This window comes from Nipponia nippon, unplaced genomic scaffold (assembly GCF_047370975.1).
Source record: "Nipponia nippon isolate SJK-2023a ecotype South Korea unplaced genomic scaffold, ASM4737097v1 scaffold_6, whole genome shotgun sequence".
Taxonomy (NCBI): Eukaryota; Metazoa; Chordata; class Aves; order Pelecaniformes; family Threskiornithidae; genus Nipponia; species Nipponia nippon.
In genome coordinates, this window is record NW_028262380.1 from 54,920,158 (window position 1) to 54,938,729 (window position 18,572).

General features: G+C 45.7%; 1 protein-coding gene and 1 long non-coding RNA gene across 2 annotated transcripts; one reads left to right on the top strand and one right to left on the bottom strand.

Moving 5' to 3' along the window:
• The first annotated feature begins 79 nt into the window (after positions 1-79).
• LOC148051479 (uncharacterized) lies at positions 80-18,530 on the top strand. Its single transcript, XR_015699483.1, has 4 exons — positions 80-543; positions 657-687; positions 1,696-2,055; positions 17,483-18,530. It is a non-coding gene; the product is annotated as an uncharacterized LOC148051479 (long non-coding RNA).
• Positions 10,917-16,316, bottom strand: LOC104021191 (alcohol dehydrogenase 1). The gene is made up of 9 exons (XM_009474691.2): positions 15,954-16,316; positions 14,566-14,667; positions 14,220-14,361; positions 13,807-13,894; positions 13,472-13,691; positions 13,111-13,371; positions 12,676-12,811; positions 11,782-11,920; positions 10,917-11,154 (listed from the first exon to the last, which is right to left on the bottom strand). Exons 1-9 carry the CDS (start codon positions 15,969-15,971, stop codon positions 11,130-11,132), a joined length of 1,131 nt encoding a protein of 376 aa, XP_009472966.1. The 5' UTR covers positions 15,972-16,316; the 3' UTR covers positions 10,917-11,129.
• Positions 18,531-18,572: the final 42 nt, after the last annotated feature.

The following is an 18,572-nucleotide window of genomic DNA, read 5'->3' on the forward strand; positions in this document are numbered from 1 at the left end:
GGGCGGCAGCGCGCATGCGCGCTGCCGCCCCCTGGCGCGGGCGGGGCGGCCGCCATCTTGCGGCTCTCAAGGGGAACGGTCCTTCCCCGGGGAGCCATAAACCGTAGTGACGCAGCTTCAACAGCTGTAGCGTTTAATAAATAGCATAAAAATAACATTCAATAACATCACCAAAATGACAAATTAAATCCGTAGGCTCAGGAAAGCTGACAGCTAGCTGGAAGGTGATTTGTTTTCACATGTGGTGAAAGGTGTCGAGAAGGACGTGTGATCCGGCCGCCTGTCCCACGGCCGCCTTGAGGCGTTCCACTGGTTACTTCAGTTTGTGTTTGCTGGCTACCACGAAAACCTGTTGTTGAAGTCAAAGCAGGTCTTCTCCATTTCCTCGGTTAAATTCTGCTCTGCCAGCCTCTCCGGTGAATTTCATGCTCTTGGTCACCCCCGGTTTGTGAGTGCTTACAAAAAGACTGAAAACATTTTATGTTTAGCTAAACTTTGCAGGTGCTCAGCTTTTGTTAGTATCTGACATTCTGGAAACTGCAGGTACTGACTTGGGCAGACAAAAGCACAAATACAAAAATCATAACTCCTTAATGCTCATTGTCCAATTTTAGAGATTATAGTGGTGGTTTTTTTCATTTTTCCTTCCCTTGCAGTTCTGTGTACTATGGGAAGCCCCCGGACATGGTAAGTGGTTTTGCAACTTTCCATTCTCAGTACCACGCAAGTAAATCAAGTTGCCACACTGTGCTCTGGGCTCTTTATGCTTTGTCATGTGTGTTTCAGGTTTATATAGGAAAGTTCTGTAGGTGAGGGCTCCTAGTGCTCCTGTGGTTTTTGCATTAGGTTGGTTTTGGTGTGTTGTTCTAGCAGATGTTACGTGCTAATCAGAAACATCAGTTTGGAGTGAGAAAAGAGGAGGCCTTGGAAGCACTGTGAGCACATGGGAGACAGGCCTGGCAATCATGTTTTCGCTTGGAGGATGTTCTCTGTTCCATGTGGCAAGTGGGGGAAAAGCCCAAAACAACTCTGGATCTGCATTACCTTTTTTTTTTTTTTTTTTTTTTTTAATTGTATTATTGTGCCCATCCTGGATGCATTAGTTTTTTGTGAGGGTTTTCTGTACTTTAGTTTGACTTTGAAGTACAAGAAGATGCAGGGCAAGAAGTCACTCTGTCGTGGTTTAACCCCAGCCAGCAACTAAGCACCACACAGCCGCTCACTCACTCCCCCCCGGTGGGATGGGGGAGAGAATTGGAAGAGTAAAAGTGAGAAAACTCACGGGCTGAGATAAAGACAGTTTAATGGGTAAAGCAAAAGCTGTGCGCACAAGCAAAGCAAAGCAAGGAATTCATTCACTACTACCCGTCGGCAGGCAGGTGTGCAGCCATCCTCAGGAAAGCAGGGCTCCATGATGCGTAACGGTTACTTGGGAAGACAAACACCATCACGCCCAATGTCCCCCCCTTCCTTCTTCTTCCCCCAGCTTATATACTGAGCATGACGTCATATGGTATGGAATAGCCCTTTGGCCAGTCTGGGTCAGCTGTCCTAGCTATGCTCCCTCCCAGCTTCCTATGCACCTGGCAGAGCACAGGAAGCTGAAAAGTCCTTGACTAGTGTAAACTCTGCTCAGCAAAAACCAAATCATCAGTGCGTTATCAACATTATTCTCATCCTAAATCCAAAACACAGCGCTCTACCAGCTACTAAGAAGAAAACTAACTCTATCCCAGCTGAAACCAGGACACACTCGCAAGCTTGCCACCCAGTATGTGCTGAAAGAAGATGCAAGTGATCTGCCAGTGTGTTCGTCCTGGGGCGGTCCGAGCGCCAAGGGCAGAAGCCAGCCATATGCCAGTGTTGGAACCAGGAGGTGATGGTCTGGTGCTGTAACTGCTGGCTGCAGCCTCACACGCTGGTGAACAGATCGGTGAGGCGTAGGGACGCTGGAGAGGACTGACATGCCGACCCATAGGAGAAACTGAAATGCTTTCACGCAACGGTCCCTGGTTTATTTTCCTCAAGCAAAAACGGTGCTAGATTGACCCAGAGGTAATTTTTCTCCTATTAATAAAATTTCCCAAATGAAACAAGTGTAATTTAAGTAGTTTTGATAGATATATTTCATTAGAACAGCCCCATTAAACCTGGGATAACCTTGCATAGGTTTCAGCTGTGGCTGCTTGAGTATAGCAGTCTTTTTGTGGGGCATCTCAAAACCATCCTTTTGAATTCTGATTTAAGCTTTCCTACATTTTCCTATGAAATCCTGGAGGGTAATACTTGCATGGCATTCAAAGAAATTAGAAATTCTTACCATTCTTCAAATCAGCATCAATTTATTTTTGTAAGGTACAAATATAGCTGGTTGAAAAATGGAAACATTAGAAAAATCAAAATTGTTTTCATTTAAAATGTTGAAAGCTGGTTGATGTTTCTTTGGATAATTCTTAGTTAATTAAAATATTCTGATTTTGTAAATACAAATATAGATTTAAAATATTATCCAGCATTTCAAGAAATGGTTGGTTTCAAAGGAAAAACTTTAGGAATAATTTCACTAATCCTAGTATTCACTAATTAATCCTAGTTTAATAGTGAAGTATACTAAAGTAAAATAACTTTTCAAAACAAAAGCCCATGTTAATTAGACGTATTCAAAATAAATATGAAAGTGACCATGGCAGTTTTGCAGCAGAGACACATGAAGCTGGGATACTAAAAGATTTTTAATATTTTAGATATGGAAATAAGTCATTTGGGGAGTTTTGGATTAAGTATTCTCAGGTATTTGCTTTCATTGAAAATCAAAACACAAAAAGCTGATCTTTTATGTGCTAATTCTAATATTTTAATATTAAATGCAAGGGAAATTTTAAAGATAAAAGTGGGGGAAGAGTTATGTTGGCACCTCCTTGCACTTGACAGCATTTTGTTCTGGTATGTATAAATGTCTTTGCTAGTCTTTCAAACATAATTATTTGGACAGCTGTGAAACGAATTTGAGGAGCTCGCTAATTATCTGCTGAAATTTGAAGTCCCGCCAGTTAGTGATCGTTATCAAAGAGGCGGGAGAATCTCCAAGTTGTTGGGAAGTTAGCAGTAAGGCTTAGCAATGCAGGGGGCAGAACCGTTCTGTGGGGCGGGCAGCTGCACACGCGTGTGCCCGCACACCCCGCTGTGCACAGGGCAGACCGCCGCCGCGGGTGTCTGCTGCAGGCAGGTGCTGGAGCTGTGCAGAAACCCAGCTCTCCCAGCACGTTTCAGAAGATGATGGGCGGTATGCAGAGAAAGCAGGGAAAGGTAACCACCAGGTGGCACTGCTAGAATGACCGGACTCGTCACTACTCCCAAGCGCTTACCCAATTTTTACAGTTCAGAATAATTGGTAAAGTGCAAGTCACAACTGACTTAAAGCAGAGTTATTTTATAGCAATCAAATTTTGTTTCATCTAGGTTTAGATTTTTTTCAAAATCCCAATCGTGCACAAATCTGTTTATGTGTTTGTATTTATTACAGAGTTACTAGGCTAATTGATTACTTTTTTTGAGACTTGTCACTAGTATGAAATTAAGGCTGTGCAGACGCACATGCAGTATTAGGGAAACGTATTGTTTATTGACAGAAACTTCTTGTAGTCTTTTCACGGTAGGGAGGTGCTAGAACGCAATTGAAATATTTAACGTTTTATTTTTGGTGTTATCTCATTACCTGCAGTTTTATTGTTTTTTGCTTAAAAAGAAGAGAATTATAGGTAATGACTAAGTGACTTCTATGTGCGGACATTACTGTGAATTGGCAGACAAGACGGAATTTGTTAACCTTTGGTAACTCATTTGTGCGTTCATGACGTGCTGGGTAATTGCTGATTCTGCTGAGGGGTTTCCAGAAGTTCAAAGGGCTATGGACTGGGATAAAAGTTGCTCAAAAGAGGTTAAAAGGCATTATACTATTATGGGTCCAGTGTTCAGCACTGAAAGAAGGGTCTGTTTAGCAGAATGACATGCTCACAGTGGCAATCCTGTTCTGTGGGGAAGATTTTGCACAGTTGTGCTCTGATATTCTGTGGGACTTGATGGTGGAAATATCTTAAAAGTACAACAGCATTTGCAAAAATGAAAAATTGTAAAATAGATGAGGTGGCTGTTTCTGTGGTACTGTTCTATAAATAATTTCTGTGAAACAGAGATACTGTGTACACATGTAATTACTGACGTCTTGCTTAAGACTTGGATGCCCCAAGCAGGCTTTTCTTCTCCTGGAGGGGACTGAAATGAATTTATGAGAAGTAGGAGCTTTCACAAACAGAGGCGCTCCAGGCAGAGTTTTGAGGGCGTCTTGACTCTGATGTTGTGATCAGTCCCTAGCTCTAAAAGCAGAGCAGGAGGAGTGGGGGTTAGAGGTGCTAGGAGTTTGTATTAAGAAAGAAAAGATAGGGTCAGGCAGCGGTGCTAACTGTGAGGCATGGGAGGGGTGTCAACACCAAAAGGATTGGAGGATAAACTCCATTAAGTTTTCTCAACCAGATACTGCTTCTGACATGTGATTTTACTGAGGAAGGGTGTTTTCTACACATGCACGTGGGTATAAACAACTTGCGTTCTGGCTCCGTGCACAGTACTCTCATAGCCAGGCATGTTTCCACATCTGACAATGAAGTAACTGAACTGTTCCAGCCAATGTTTCCATCACAATGTATGATGGTGCAAAATCAAGACGTGCTTTCCACAAACTTACATATAGATATACACAATATATATGTACTATACAGGTATATGTCTAAAAAATACATCCATACTGCAACTTCACCAAAGTCCCTACTGGCTGCTCAGAGTCAACATCGTTACAGTAAATAATTTGCCAGTCCAAAAAGGCTTTCTTTTTTTCTTTTCTTTAATAGGCTATTGGTTTATAAAGCATGACAAGAATTAGCAAGTTGATTATTTGATCTAAGACTCCCAAGCTTCTAGGAGGAAATCATCATTTCATCTCTACATGCGCACAGAGAAATTCAGATGCCCTGACTTGTTTCATGGAAGGAATCTGTTTCCTTTTTCGGTGGGCAGAGGTATTACTTTTGCTCCCTCATATCACCCTTCATTTTCAAGAAGAATGTTATGCATAGGGAGCCGTAGTTTTAAAATCCTTGACTGTGCTAAAGGGATTGGAAATTCAGTAACAAGATTGCTAGATAATCTCCAGAACACCAAAATATTGTTGAACAATCTGCAGTACTCTAGTCATTAAGTTGTGGCTGCACAACAGATGCCCTGAGGAGAGATTTGACAATTTGCAGTGTTCCTGTAGAACAGGCACCCAATGTGATGGGTGTTGTCTGCAATGAGGTTTTTTTTTTTCCCCCAGTCTCACCCGTAACTGCAGGCTCCAGACAGTCCCCTTGGGACCCATGACAGAAGTCTTTCTGGAGAAATACGGTTTGACTGCTCCACTGTCCAATCTGTCTTGAGTCTTTTGCCGTTTATCACTAATCCAGTGAACTGGAAATTAGACATTGGAGAGAGGCTCACTGGGTTAAAAAAGTACTGAGTGAGATACAATGGCCAAGTTTTCTCTGGCTGCTGAAGCTGATGCTGCTTCAGCAACGTCTGGGTTTTTTGCTGAGAGACTTTGGGATTGCAGCAGAGTGTAAGTATATGCTAGAAAATGTCATTGATCTTGTATTTCCAGACAGTGTTTTAGTGGAACTATTAAAAAAAATAAATTCAAGTATATTCCACAAGGGGACATAACATGGAACAATCTTTCAGTTTAGGGTGTAAATAGAATAGTGGAAAAAGTATTTCTCCTTTTGTATTTTACTAGGCAAATTTGAGAAATTCAGTCCACAGTTGGCTAAAACAAAAAAAATAGATCAACATCCTACTATGAAATGTATTTCATGTTTTCCTCTCCCTGAAGCTGTTGGGCGCAATCCATAGTAGAGTCAGCTCTACTGTGTGATTTTCATGGTGGAGTAGCGTACACTAATTAAATGCACAGATAGCAGGAGGGTTACAAGCACACTGAATGAGAGGATTAGAAAATGATCCTGACAGTTTTGGGGAATTCTTTTAAAGAACTGGGACGCAATTGGGTGTAGTGATCAGCATAGGATGGCAAGTGACAAGTCAAAAGCAGTGCTGCAGACAAAAAAAGTCTGCAAAGAATAGTGGATGACAAAGTGAACGTGAGTTAGCAGTACCCTGCTATTTGGGGGCAGAGGAAGGGCAAACATCATAGCGGCTATGGAAACAGGAATACAGTTGACACGAGGAGAAGTAAGGCTTCCCGGTGGGAAGGGTAAGGCTGGACGTGGTAAGAGACTTCAGGAACATAAAAAGTAGCTATAAGGTTGAGCAGGAGATTTAGTCTCTCTGAGGAGATTAACTTTGACAGTATGATACAGTTTGAAATGGTAATGGAATAGACCATCATTGGAGGCCTTTAAGTTAAGTTGAAGTTATCTCTTAGGAATGATACAGAGAGTTGATCCTGCACGGGGAAAAAAGCTAATCTACATGGTCTCTCAAGAACCGTCTGAGCTCTGTTTTCAGATGAGTTCATTACTTTAATCGTCTTGTTTTGTTGTTTTATGCACAGCGGATTGTGGTTTTTAAAAATCTTGTAGGATGTTAAAAAAAACACACGTTTGATCAGCGTCGTAAGAGATGTATTTGCTTACCATTTTGTTGATATGAATGATATTGCTAGAAGTGCACATCACCATCAGTTTCTCTAAAGTGGTGGTGTAAATGACAGCAATCTTATGATGTATTGGATTTTTATGGGAACTAGGTTGCATTTAAAACATTGATATCCCCTGCTGGAGTATTTGGTGTGGCTATCATAACATTTGTATGTATGTTATGAGCTCTCTCAGAGCTCAGAGTGTTCGACTTAAAATAAATGCCAAAGGATTATTCAGATAATATACTACATTTACATAGTGCTAGTTTACATGGTTCTAGAAGCAAAGATTGATTGACATTTGTGCTCATGTTACTTTTACAATATGAAATACCTGGAAAGGGGACATTTGATGAGAAATGGTGTGTGATTGTCATCTCTCAAGTATAAGAAGACAGTACAGAGTCACAAATAAACAGAAAACAAAAATATTATAACTGGTGGTCTGTTGAGAGCTGGCTGCTCTCTACATTCACCTCTAACAGTATGTAAGCATCAGTGGAGAACTATGTTTGATACTCCGATGCTTCATGTATATGGTATGGAGCAAACCCATTTGTTTCCTTTTGATTTTTGCAATCTCATATATCAGCTCATTGCCCATATAAACTGTTTGCTAGGACAGAGTAGTAAATATTTTTCTGGGTTAAAATATATCTTGTGTAAACCTACTGGCGTTTTATTGATGGTAGTTTTAGACTGCTGAGCCTGCATTTATATTCTAGAAGAGATGGCCTTTTTGTTATTTCAAAGTAACTGAGCAGTAGAATTGATTAAAATAGAATTGTAGCTGAAACAGATAAACTAAATAATGGAAGCCACTCCAAAGAGCAATGTGTCCTTCCCATTGCTACTCTGGAAAGAAATGCCACACATTAAAATACTGGATGCACATGGTTGTTACGTGTCATTTGGCAACCAGCTAGAATCACTAGACTTATCATATACTCAACTTTAAGCTGCTGCCAAGAAGAGACTGATAAAAGGAACAGAATGATGGACAAAGAAGTTGAAAATGGAGATGGTATGGTTAAAAGCCAGTAAAGAGAATCAGTTTTTCCCTAGTCACACCTGTGAACTTAACCCCCGCATGTCAGAAATGCCATACATTGATTATAGCTTTGAAATTTCGTGTGTTCTTAGTAAAAGCAATGAGAGCTCTTTTAAACTTAAAATAAAAATCTTTGCTGAGGTCTTCTATCCTTGCTCTCTTTAGACCTGTGTTCTCTCCCTGTGTCTCTGCTCCATGCTTCCCTTTTTCTTCACCCTTAACTGCTTAGCCTGGCACTGAAAACCAGTTCATCTTTCTGCCAGTCCCTTTCCCATTCCTGGGCCTGCTGTGCAAGAATTCGTGTTGTGTGTAATGAAAGTAGGTTTCCACATGCCTAATTCAGCCTTGAGGACCTTCATGATCCCACCAGCTCTAGTCTAGAAGAAAATGATAGACTAGAAAAGGCCTGTCCACTAGAAAGGAATCCTCTTTCCGTGTGGCTGACGGGACGTTTTTGTATACCTAAGGAATGGGATAATTTCCTAGAAGACTACCAATAATGACATATGAGCCCTTCTTGGATCATGAACCGTTTAGAACGCTGTAGTGAGCGGAACTCAACTCTTTAGCTATTGAACAAAATATACTAATATTAACATTTTTTTTAAATTCAAAAGACACCTGTTAATGTTAGGATGCAAAAAAGATTAGTCCTGATCAGAAGAAAATGCAGCATTCATGAATCAGGAAGGCATTACTCTGTACACTCATAGTTAGGACACCCAGCTCTACAGGTGATTCACATGTCCTTCGTGCTTGTTATCCTGTCAGTTCACTCACCAGATTTGGTGGAGCAAAGATGTGGTTCTTCTCCAGGATTAGTTGCTTTCACGTGCGTTGCAATCTTCACTCCACTTTGAAAGTGGAGTGATGTTTAAGTGCTTAGCTGGAAACAAAAATATTCTTTAAGCTGTTCAGACAGACCCACTTTACACGGCTTTTGAGCCTTATTTTAGTTGGTTTTGATTACCATTCAATTTTCTACATTGTGCAAGAGTTGGAGTGCAATTCCAGAGGACAAATGCTGTATGGCTGATGTCCCATATGGTTGCTAGTGTTTGAAGTCTAGAGCAACAAATTTTACAAATACTGTGACAGATAATGAAATCATTCCACTGCTTCCTAGATAACGTTGCATATGTGTGGCTTAAGTTTTCATCTCGCACATTAGGACATAAATGTAAACAGCGCTGCATGTGCTGGTATTTCATGCCTTTTAGGACGTGTCCAGTCTCTGCTGTTGAGCGTATAGCCTACAAAATGGTTGTAAAAAGGCCTTTCAAATGCATAATATTTTTCCTTAAAACATCTCGGTGATGCTCTCCTCCATCAAACTTGCAAACCCAGCATCGATATGAAGACAACATAGATTTCAGAATTGCTGACTGTCCTGCTTGCAGTTGTGAAGTGCCATGGGTAGCAGGCATCTCTGCAAAACATTTGAAATGTATGTGAATGTGGGGGGGAGTTGATGCGGAGATTCTGTTACTGTGCAGCTTTGTGTGTACCTTAAGAAAGGAGGATGGTTTTATTCTTATCCAATTAATAGAGGGAAAATACAATCGAACTTGTATGTCAGTAGGCATGGATTTAATGATTAACTTTTTAATGACAGATATTGTGTATCTGCGTTCAACAATATTTCATATCCTGACTTGCTACATGTGTTCCCATATCAGGGGGAAGTTTTAATGAGTGATCCGTTAGGTCAGATGTTTGTACAGATAGGCACAGGCCCCAAGGTCTTTGTCTTCATCTTGGTCGTCAGTGTTCTGGCCCCCTTTGAGTATTATGTTTGTTTCCTGTCTGTATCAAAGATGTGGAAAAATGGAAGAATATTTGGCAGAAATCACTTTGTGGAATGGACTCTGAAATGCACCTATGAGGGCTAAGTGCAAATCTTGTCTTTTCCCCTGCCTGCAGTAGTTCAAACCCTTCGATAATTTTTAATTAAAAGACAAAGGCAGATACTAATGCCTTTATTAATGCCTCAGCGTTAAATTTTTGTCTTCCGTCTAACTGGGCACCAGTTTCCAAGACAATCTTTGAATTTCTACTATGAAAAACAAAGTAGATCATATCGCAGCAGGTATGGCTTTGCATTTGTTAGCAAAATTGACGATTCACTATTCTTTAAGGTGCCCTGTTGCTTTAATTTCCATTAGGACAAAAATATTGTATACCTCATACAAAATGGAAGGGGGAGGAGGCAAATGAGGTAAGGAATGTGAGAGTTAGATCCACCCTGACATATTATACATTGAAGAGATAGAGAGAAGAAAAATATTGATCAATGTCTATTAAACATGTACAATTGCTGCTATTCACACTAGTGAAGGAGAATGGCTGAGAGGAAACGTGTTAAAATCGAGAACAGGAATCTTACAGCAATTGCTGATTTTGAGTTCCATGCTATCATAGAATCCTAGAATATCTCAAGTTGGAAGGGACCTGTAAGGATCATATCCTTGCATTTCCTTTTGTGCACAGAACAAATTTAGTTGCCAGACTGGTTGTGATCCTGGTAGCTCCTATAGAATTGCACTCCTGCAATGTAAGGAAGAATTTTGCTTTTACTTTCTGAAAGTCTGGGTACAGTACCTCTAGCACTCACATTTACATATCGCAGGACATAAATGCACTTGTAATTTCTCTTCCTGGTTCCAATCTGTAAATTTCTCTGAGGTTGTTACCAAGAACAAAACTAGATCAGGAGAAAAGCCACCAGACTGAGCTCAGGAGGCCAGAGGATGTAAAGAGGGCAACTATGAAGAAGGGAAAATTAGGAGAGAATAGGACAAAGTAACGTGATAAGAAAACTGCATGTTTAAATGGAAGGGGCTGGAGTGACAGGTTTTACCAGAGGATAACCTCATGTAGCAAAACACATTTTGGTCCTGCAAGTGAGACCAGAGAACAGCAGCAGCAGCAGCAGTGGCTGTCGTTTCCCTGCCGTACTTTAGCTGAGGATGCAGCATTCACCCAGCTGAGATGGGGGCAGAGACGCGTGGGCATAATTGTGTAAGGACACTGAAGGTGGGAAGCAGCAGCAGTGGAGGGGGCAAAGGCAGTTGTTTGCTGGTGGGACAAGGGGTGTGGTGGAGCAGCCCAGGGAATGAGGAAGAGCTGCTCCTGCCCCATGGGACCTCTGCTGATTGAGTGCACTGCACGGGACAGGTTTGACCGAAACTCTTTACTGGTAAAGGTGTTTTCTCGGGAGAGGCGTCCTTGCGGGTCTCGGCCAGGCATGGGAGCGCTGGCAGCGGCACTGGCATCGGTGAGTTCCTCGTTTTCATCTCCTTGGGCCCCACAAAGTGAGGTGCTGGGTGAGAAGGGAGGTGGTCTGCTGCGCTGGTCCCTCCGCTTGGCCTGCCGTGGCTGTGTCCTTCAAAAGAGCAGGACGCTGCGAATACTGAAAAGTGGAGAAGGGAGGAGTTACAGGTGCTGTGGCTGCGGGTGTTCAGGAGCAGGCAGTGGGGCAGACAGGTGTCCCTGAGGACTCGCCGCCTTCCTTCTCATCCAGCCTCTTCCTAACTTGGCTGCATGAGACGTGCAGCAACGGGGCAGCCTTCAAAGCCCTGCTGAAGAGAACCCCTCAGGAGCTAAGGCACCTTGTCGCTCCCCAGAGCTCTTGTGCTGCGGCTATAAGAGACATTCTTCCTTCCCTTGGCTTTCATTCTGTCATCACCAAGGATGCCCCTTACTCCTCATTCCCCTTCGCCTGTCCTGTGCTTTCAAACAGTGCCCTGAGATGTGGTGTCTGAGGGTCTGCGCTGGCTTCAGTGTAGTGCCAGGGCCACGGGATCTCTGCTGAGCTGAACCAGGAGCAGGGGGGTTCCCTGTGCTGGGCGCGGGCTCTTCCCTGCGGGTTACGGCAGATCCTCCCCACATGCGGCTCTGGGCCCTGCTTCCTCAAAAGGCTTGGATGCTTTTTGAGAAGGCAGTGTTGCCAGCTCTGCCTGCCTGAGCATTTGGGCTGTTTGAATTTTGGGTGGAGGTGGCGGTTGCTGTACCTCACTCCTGCTAGTCAGGTTCTCACCTTTTTCCTGCACGTAACAACTCAAATCCCTCGTTCACTTTAGCGATGGGCAGTATGTGCGTGATCAGCAAGTCTGAGTTGAATTTCTTCTCCAAATAGCTGGAAACTAATTTGGGGATAGAGTCTCTCATCTTCCAACCTAGAAAGGGGAGAGAGCACCTCCAGTGAATGATGGGAGAAATGCTGTTTTGGTAAGGTAATGTTTGTAGAGTTTGCTGGTGCCAACAGCGTAGCAGCTTTCCTCTGAGCAGAATATCAGAGCCAACCAGGGCTTGTCCTCTCTACCAGGCTGTGCTGACCTGTAAAATACACTTGAGGCTGTGCCCTCGTAAAGTGCGGTAGCTGCTTCTTGGAATGTATCAAAATTAATAGGAGGAGGCTTAAAAATGTGAGAGGGTCCCTTCTTTGAGGCTGACACCTCCCCATGAAGAAAGGCTGAGAGAGTTGAGATGGTTCAGCCTGGAGAAGAGTAGGCTCTGGGGAGACCTTATTGTGGCCTTTCAATGCTTAAAGGGGGCTTATAAGACAGGCGGAGAGAGACATTTTACAAAGACTTGCAGTGACAGGCCAAGGGGCAGTGTTTTTAAACAGAAAGAGGGTAGGTTTGGATTGGACAGAGGGAGGAAATTTTTTACGATGAGGGTGGTGAGATGCTGGAACAGATTGCCCAGAGAAGTTGTAGATGTGCTGTCACTGGAAGCGTTCAAGGCTAGGTTGGACGAGGCTTTGAGCAAGTTGTTCTAGTGCAAGACGTCCCTAGGCGCAGCAGAGGGGTTTGACTAGATGATCTTTGAGGGTCCCTTCCAACCCAAACAATTCTGTGATTCTGTGATTTGGGAACTACCATGAAAGGAAAAGATGGAAATGTCTAAAATGTTTTCTTGAGTTTCATACCTCCGAGCAGAGTCCCCTGCCATGTACGCCCAGACAGCAGAAGCATAGGATCAACAGAAATCACTGAACCAGACACTGGTACCCCAACCATCACGCAGACGCCAGTGTTCATATTGCAGGAAGCCAGGGCAGCAGTCTGATGGGACAGGCAGGTGAATTAGAGAACGTGCTGATGAGTTTGTCAGAAAAGCATTCTTTCTGTGCAGTCATCTGCCCTTCCCTGGCAATCTGAAAACACACGAACTTGGAGGGCTCAGTGCCCGTCCTGAGACTTGTACATCCTTTTCTCCCAAAGCCAACAGACTGCCTTCCTGAGCACAGACGTGCCCAGCAGTGTAGGCAGCCGGCAAGGAGCTGCCTGCCGGGGTGAATTTTGCCCTGGCGGGAGCCTGTGAATGAAATGAGAGGGAGGGCACGTGCTGAAATGCCACCTACCATGGTATCCGCGTGCCCGATGACCTCAAAGGAGTAGTCCACGCCGTGGCCGGTCATCTCAGTGAGCACCTCCTGGATGGGCTTCTTGAAGTCCCGAGGACTGATGCAGTCGGTGGCTCCCAGCTCCCTGGCCTTGGCAAACTTGTCCTTGTTGATATCCACGGCAATGATGCGGGCAGCTCCAGCCGCCTTGCAGCCCATGACAACAGAGAGGCCAACTCCTCCAATGCCGAAGATGGCGCAGGTGGAGCCTGGTTTTACCTGCACGACATGGGGCCGTGTGAGTGTCCAATGTGAAGAGGAGGTTTCTGTTGCACAGGGTTGGTGAGGGTGCTTGTGCTCGACAGGCCTGAATACCAACCTTGGCGGTGTTGATGGCAGCCCCATAGCCTGTCGGAAACCCACAGCCGAGCAAGCAGACTTTGTCCAGAGGTGCAGCAGCATCTATCTTGGCAACGGCGTACTCCGGGACCACGGTGTATTCTGCAAAGGTGCTGACCCACAGGAAGTGGTGGATCTGCTTCCCTTTGCAAGTGAACCGGCTGGTCTTGTCAGGCATCAGGTTTTGTGGTTCAGAGACACTGTTGGGAGGTGCATGCATTTGTTTTTCATCAAGTCAGGCACCCATGGGGTTGTCAGACTTGTTGACAGAGAACTGACCGCATTTCAGTGTAGGGGAAGAAGCAGCAAACTCACTGGGACTTCTGGCAGTAGTAGGATTCGGGATTCAGGCAGAAGCTGCATTCCCCGCACTGTGGAAGGCAAAGGGGGATGACTTTGTCTCCTGCAACAAAGCAGATCCCTGTTAGGTGCCTCTCGCTCAGAGGCCCTGAGGGTGCTGCCTGTTGGAGCGCCTCTGCTGAGCTTTCTAGTGGCTGCATCCTACCACGAACCCTCTGCTTTCTCCGTCAGGAGGAAGCGCTCAGAGCCCTGCTCGTGTGCATGGGGAACAGAGCAGGGAGAGGTGTATGTGACGGTCCAGCGCAATAAGCGTGCACTCAGGTTTTGAGGCACTGACGTGGGAGCAGCGGGGAATTTCTGAGCTCTGGGCAGCCTCGTCCACTTTGAGAGCTGACTCCCGGGCGTGTGTTTGTGTGCGTGTGTCTTACCTGGTTTCACAGAGGTCACGCCTTCTCCAATGCTTTCCACAATCCCAGCTCCTTCGTGGCCTGGGATAACTGGGAAATCCACATTAGGAAAGCAACCTTCCAAAACGTGGTCATCTGTGCGACAGATGCCTGTGGCCACAATCTGTTTGGAGAGGAAAGAGCAGCTGAGCTTTAGAAATGGTCTGGCCTCTGTTTAACTCAGCTTTTGGAAGGATTTTTCACAGGGCTTCTCTGGACAGTTAAGGCCTGTTAGTGGACACAGATCCTGACAGGTATATTCAAGGTATAACCACAAGAAGAGCAGTTCCCACAAGGCAGAAAAAAAAATATTGAAACGTGTTTTTACCTTGATACGGACTTCACCTGCCTTTGGAGGTGCAACCTCCACCTCCTCAACAGAGAGTGGCTTGCCCACGGCCCAGGCAACAGCAGCTCTGCATCTGATAACCTGGAAGCAACAGAGGGGATTGCGCTGCATGGGAATGTTTGCCTTCAGCGCACGGTCAGGGACAATCATCTTACAGTCACCTAGAACAGAGCTGCACAGCGCGTGTCTCTGCAGACGGGAGCACGCGCTGCTGGAGCCACACAGCTGTCCTGTGCTGCGGCCTGGGGGCCTTGCTGGGTGGGTGGGATGTGGTGGGAGAGCAGAAACACGGGAGTGCTCAGCTGTACGTGAAGCCAAGTGATGTTCAGTAAACACTGGCGTAGTGTGAGGTGTGAAATGCAAAGGTGAAGTGACCGGTCCGTAGAGGGTAAGGCTTGTGTTTTCCCCGGGAGCATGGACCTGGAAAAACCCACCTGCCTTGTGTCTGTGGGAGAGGGCTCTGGAGGCAACCCCAGGGCAGCCAGGCCGAGCTGCTGCAGCACCGGAGAGGCTGCAGGCCCTGCTGGAGGGGGAGCCTTCCAACAGCACTCAGGGCTGATGCCCTGCCCAGGCTTTGGGTGGTCTGTGCTAAGGGGAAGGTGAAGATGGCTCTGGCCCCTCTCCTGTCTGCCACGTGAGTACCAAGTCGGTTCCAAGCTGACAGGGAGAAGATCCCTGAAGGAAAGAGGCTCTGGTGTACTGGGCAGATTTCACAGCAACACGTGCGATTCTGTATCTTAAAGGCCAGAAGGACAGCACTTTTAGTACCGGTGGAAATGCCTGTTAAGAGCTTTGCTGTCGGTCTTGTAAGATACTGGGCTGAAGGTACCTAAGAGGGGTTAAGGAACGGCCCCCGTCTGGCTGGCAACTGGATAATTTTTTCCCTTGCCAAAGGGATGATTTGCATGTGGCAACTCCCAAACCCCGAGCCGATCACCCTGGAGCTGGTTTGCCGTCAGCGTAATTCAGCTTGCAGCTCGAAAGGGGTTTTGCCAAGGAAAAGGTTGAATGCAAGAGATGAATGGCTGCGAGACTACAGCTCTGAAGAGCTCTGTTTCCCTGCCAAAGCGGGAGCACAGAGCAGGCTTGAGCAGGAGGGTGTTTTTCAGAGCGGTAGGATTCAGTATTTTCATTGCTGAGCTGCTCGGCAGGACAGGAGAGGAATGCGCTACCTAACGCAGGTACCGACGCATGCAGTTGTACGAAAGCAGAAGCTCGTGTAATTCAAAGGGGTTTGGGTGGGTTACGGGAGTAAGGTCAGAGGAGAGAGGGCGCGCGGTAGAGGTGCGCAGGCTGAGCCATTTGCAGAATGTTTCCCCAAGAGCCGGGCACCTCGGAAAGGCAGATGGGAAAGGAGTGGTCCTTACTTTTCCAGAAGTGGCCATGTGGTCTTAGCAGAGCTGTTGCCGTCGCTGCAGCAGGCTGGAGGGAAGCTGCCGCCCGTCTCGCCGAAGGCCCGTGTTACGAAACAGCCCAGCCGTGGGTTCGGAGGCCTCCTGGGCAGCTGCCGGCCACAGCTGGAGGGGAGGCCGGGAGCGTGGAGGGAGTGCTGGCGTGGGAGCGTCGCCGGAGCGCGGGGAGCGGCGGTCACCCTGTGCCGATGCCGGACACTGAGGAACACAGTGAGTGCTGAGCGGAGGAGCTGGGTAGATGGCCAATGGGGAGCAGTTCCGCTCCACGGGGAGCGAGCAGTCGTCCTCCGGGAAGGCTTTTATTGGTGTCTCTGCCTTCGGCCGTGCCCTGCCCTCCCTGCCTAAAAGGCACAGAGAGCTCAGGGAGATTTTTCTCCCCTGGCTGCTTCTGGCAGGTGCGGAGGGAGGAGATTCACCCCTCGGGGTCCCCTTGTTGCCAAGGGGTAGCGTTTGACCTGGCAGCAGTTCACGCCAAGGTGTTTGCGAACGGATTAAAAATTAAAAGGAAGGAAAAAAAGGCAAACATGCATGCCCTTTTGGAGTGAAACTTAACTCTCCATGGTACAGCAGCCATTTTCACCTGGGTAGTCAGGGGAGAATGTGTCAGGAAGGGGGGCCTTTCCGAGGACACATTTGTTCACTCGTGTGTAACCAGGTTTGCGAGGGGGTTCACTGCCCCGGGCTCTCCTGGTTCCCACAGAGCTGTTTCTCTGAGGCATCGGGCGAGGTGATTGATAGGAGACTGGATGAGCGAGACCTTGTTGGAGGACCAGGCTGAGATGAGCACCCCGTGTGTCACCCTCAGGCTTGGGAACTGCTTCTGCACTTGGGGAGACGTCAGCCCCCGGTTTATGTGTTCAGGGGTTGCCTGGAGAGGTTTGTGCGGGCGCTCACTAGCGCGTGTCCCAGCCCTGCTTCATGGGGGAGGGGGAGGGGCAGCAGCAGCAGCAGCAGCAGCACTTGATGTTGTTAGACCAAACCCCCAGCTCCCAAATCCCCTGACCCTGTCTCCAGCTTCACTGATGCAGACCGGCAGCTCTGCTGTGCCCCTACAGCTGGCTGAGCTCTTGCCCGGGACGTGGTGGCCCTGTGGAGTGGCCATGGCTGCAGGCACGTGGAAGTGCTGCTGGGCAGCCCGTTTTTTTCTCCTTATACTCTGAAGACTGCTGTTATATTCTCTACCCTTCATGCAATGGGGAATGCCTTGAAAAAAACATGCGTCTGGCACATGGAGGATACTTTACCTCTCTGTACTCCTTTCTGTCCTCACAAGCTATGTTTAAACAGGCCTTCTTTGGCTTCTAGGTCATGAGTTAAACATACCTTAGCTGGTACAGTAAACTAGCTTGGCCTCCACAGAAAATATTTTGTTAGAATACTCTGAGAATTGAGATATTGTTATGCTCTTGTTTCTGCTGAATCCACATTACTACAGATGAGATCAATTAAGTGGAATTAAACCCGCCTCTCCTTGTTTTACACAGTAATCCAGTTCACGCTGTTGGTTCCCACACAACCTGCCCTGAAAGAGATCAGAACTCTTCAACTGAACTGCACCTGAAAAGAATTATTTTGTGGTCCAGAAAGAATCTTCAGACCTGACTGCACAGATAACCCCACAGAAACAAATGACTGAAGTTTGGGTCTTAATTGCTATGTAAACTGAGTTTCTTATAGACACGCGTGTTTAAGGATCTTCTTCTGTTAAAGTCTAATCTCTTGGTAAACTTATTTTCAAATCATTAACCTAGCTGGGCCACTCTTTCTGCTGACACAAACAAGTCGTCATTAGCACACAGTCCCCTCACTTCACAGGTTCTTCTACCCAGCTACCATACACACAAGTAGCAAGCTCTGATTAATACCTTCAAAAGGTAAGTCACTGTTGACCATGTTGGCCGAGATAGAAATAGCCTCTGTTCCTGTTTCCACGTTACAAACACAGAAAGCAGTAAGATGCTTCAATGTTTGATTTCTTGCAAACTGTTAACCAGTCACCTGTTTCTTCCCATTTACTCTGTATTCACACTTAAAGGTTAAGAAACCTCCCTTTTATTTAGTGGAAACACATAACAATACTTGATGCACATTCATATTTCTTCTGATTCTTTCGCAAGTGTGAGATGCATTTGTATAAATTGGCCAAAGATGTAAAACCATACTGATAAAACAACTAAAACATCCCCAAGAAAGAGGTAGAAAGGTGAAAAGAGCCAAACCACAACACCGAACACCACCACAGCAGTTTTATATCGAATGCTTGGAAGTGTTAATTTGGTAAAATATCCAGTGGTGAGACATTCTCTAATACCTAAGTCTATGATTTACTTAAATATAATTTACTGAAATTATTAATTCAAACACATGGTCACCATAAATTTTAATCTCTGCAGTAATTTCCTTGCCTATCAGGTAATGGAATGCTAAAATCATTCAGGATAATGATAGTTCTGACCTAGAGTTTTACTGTGCTGAGCTGCGTGCACAAATCTGTTAAGCTTCCAGTGTTATGAAGGCCCAAAGAAAGAGTTTCCTTCATTTCTCTTTTATTCAAAGATTGCACATTAAAAGCCA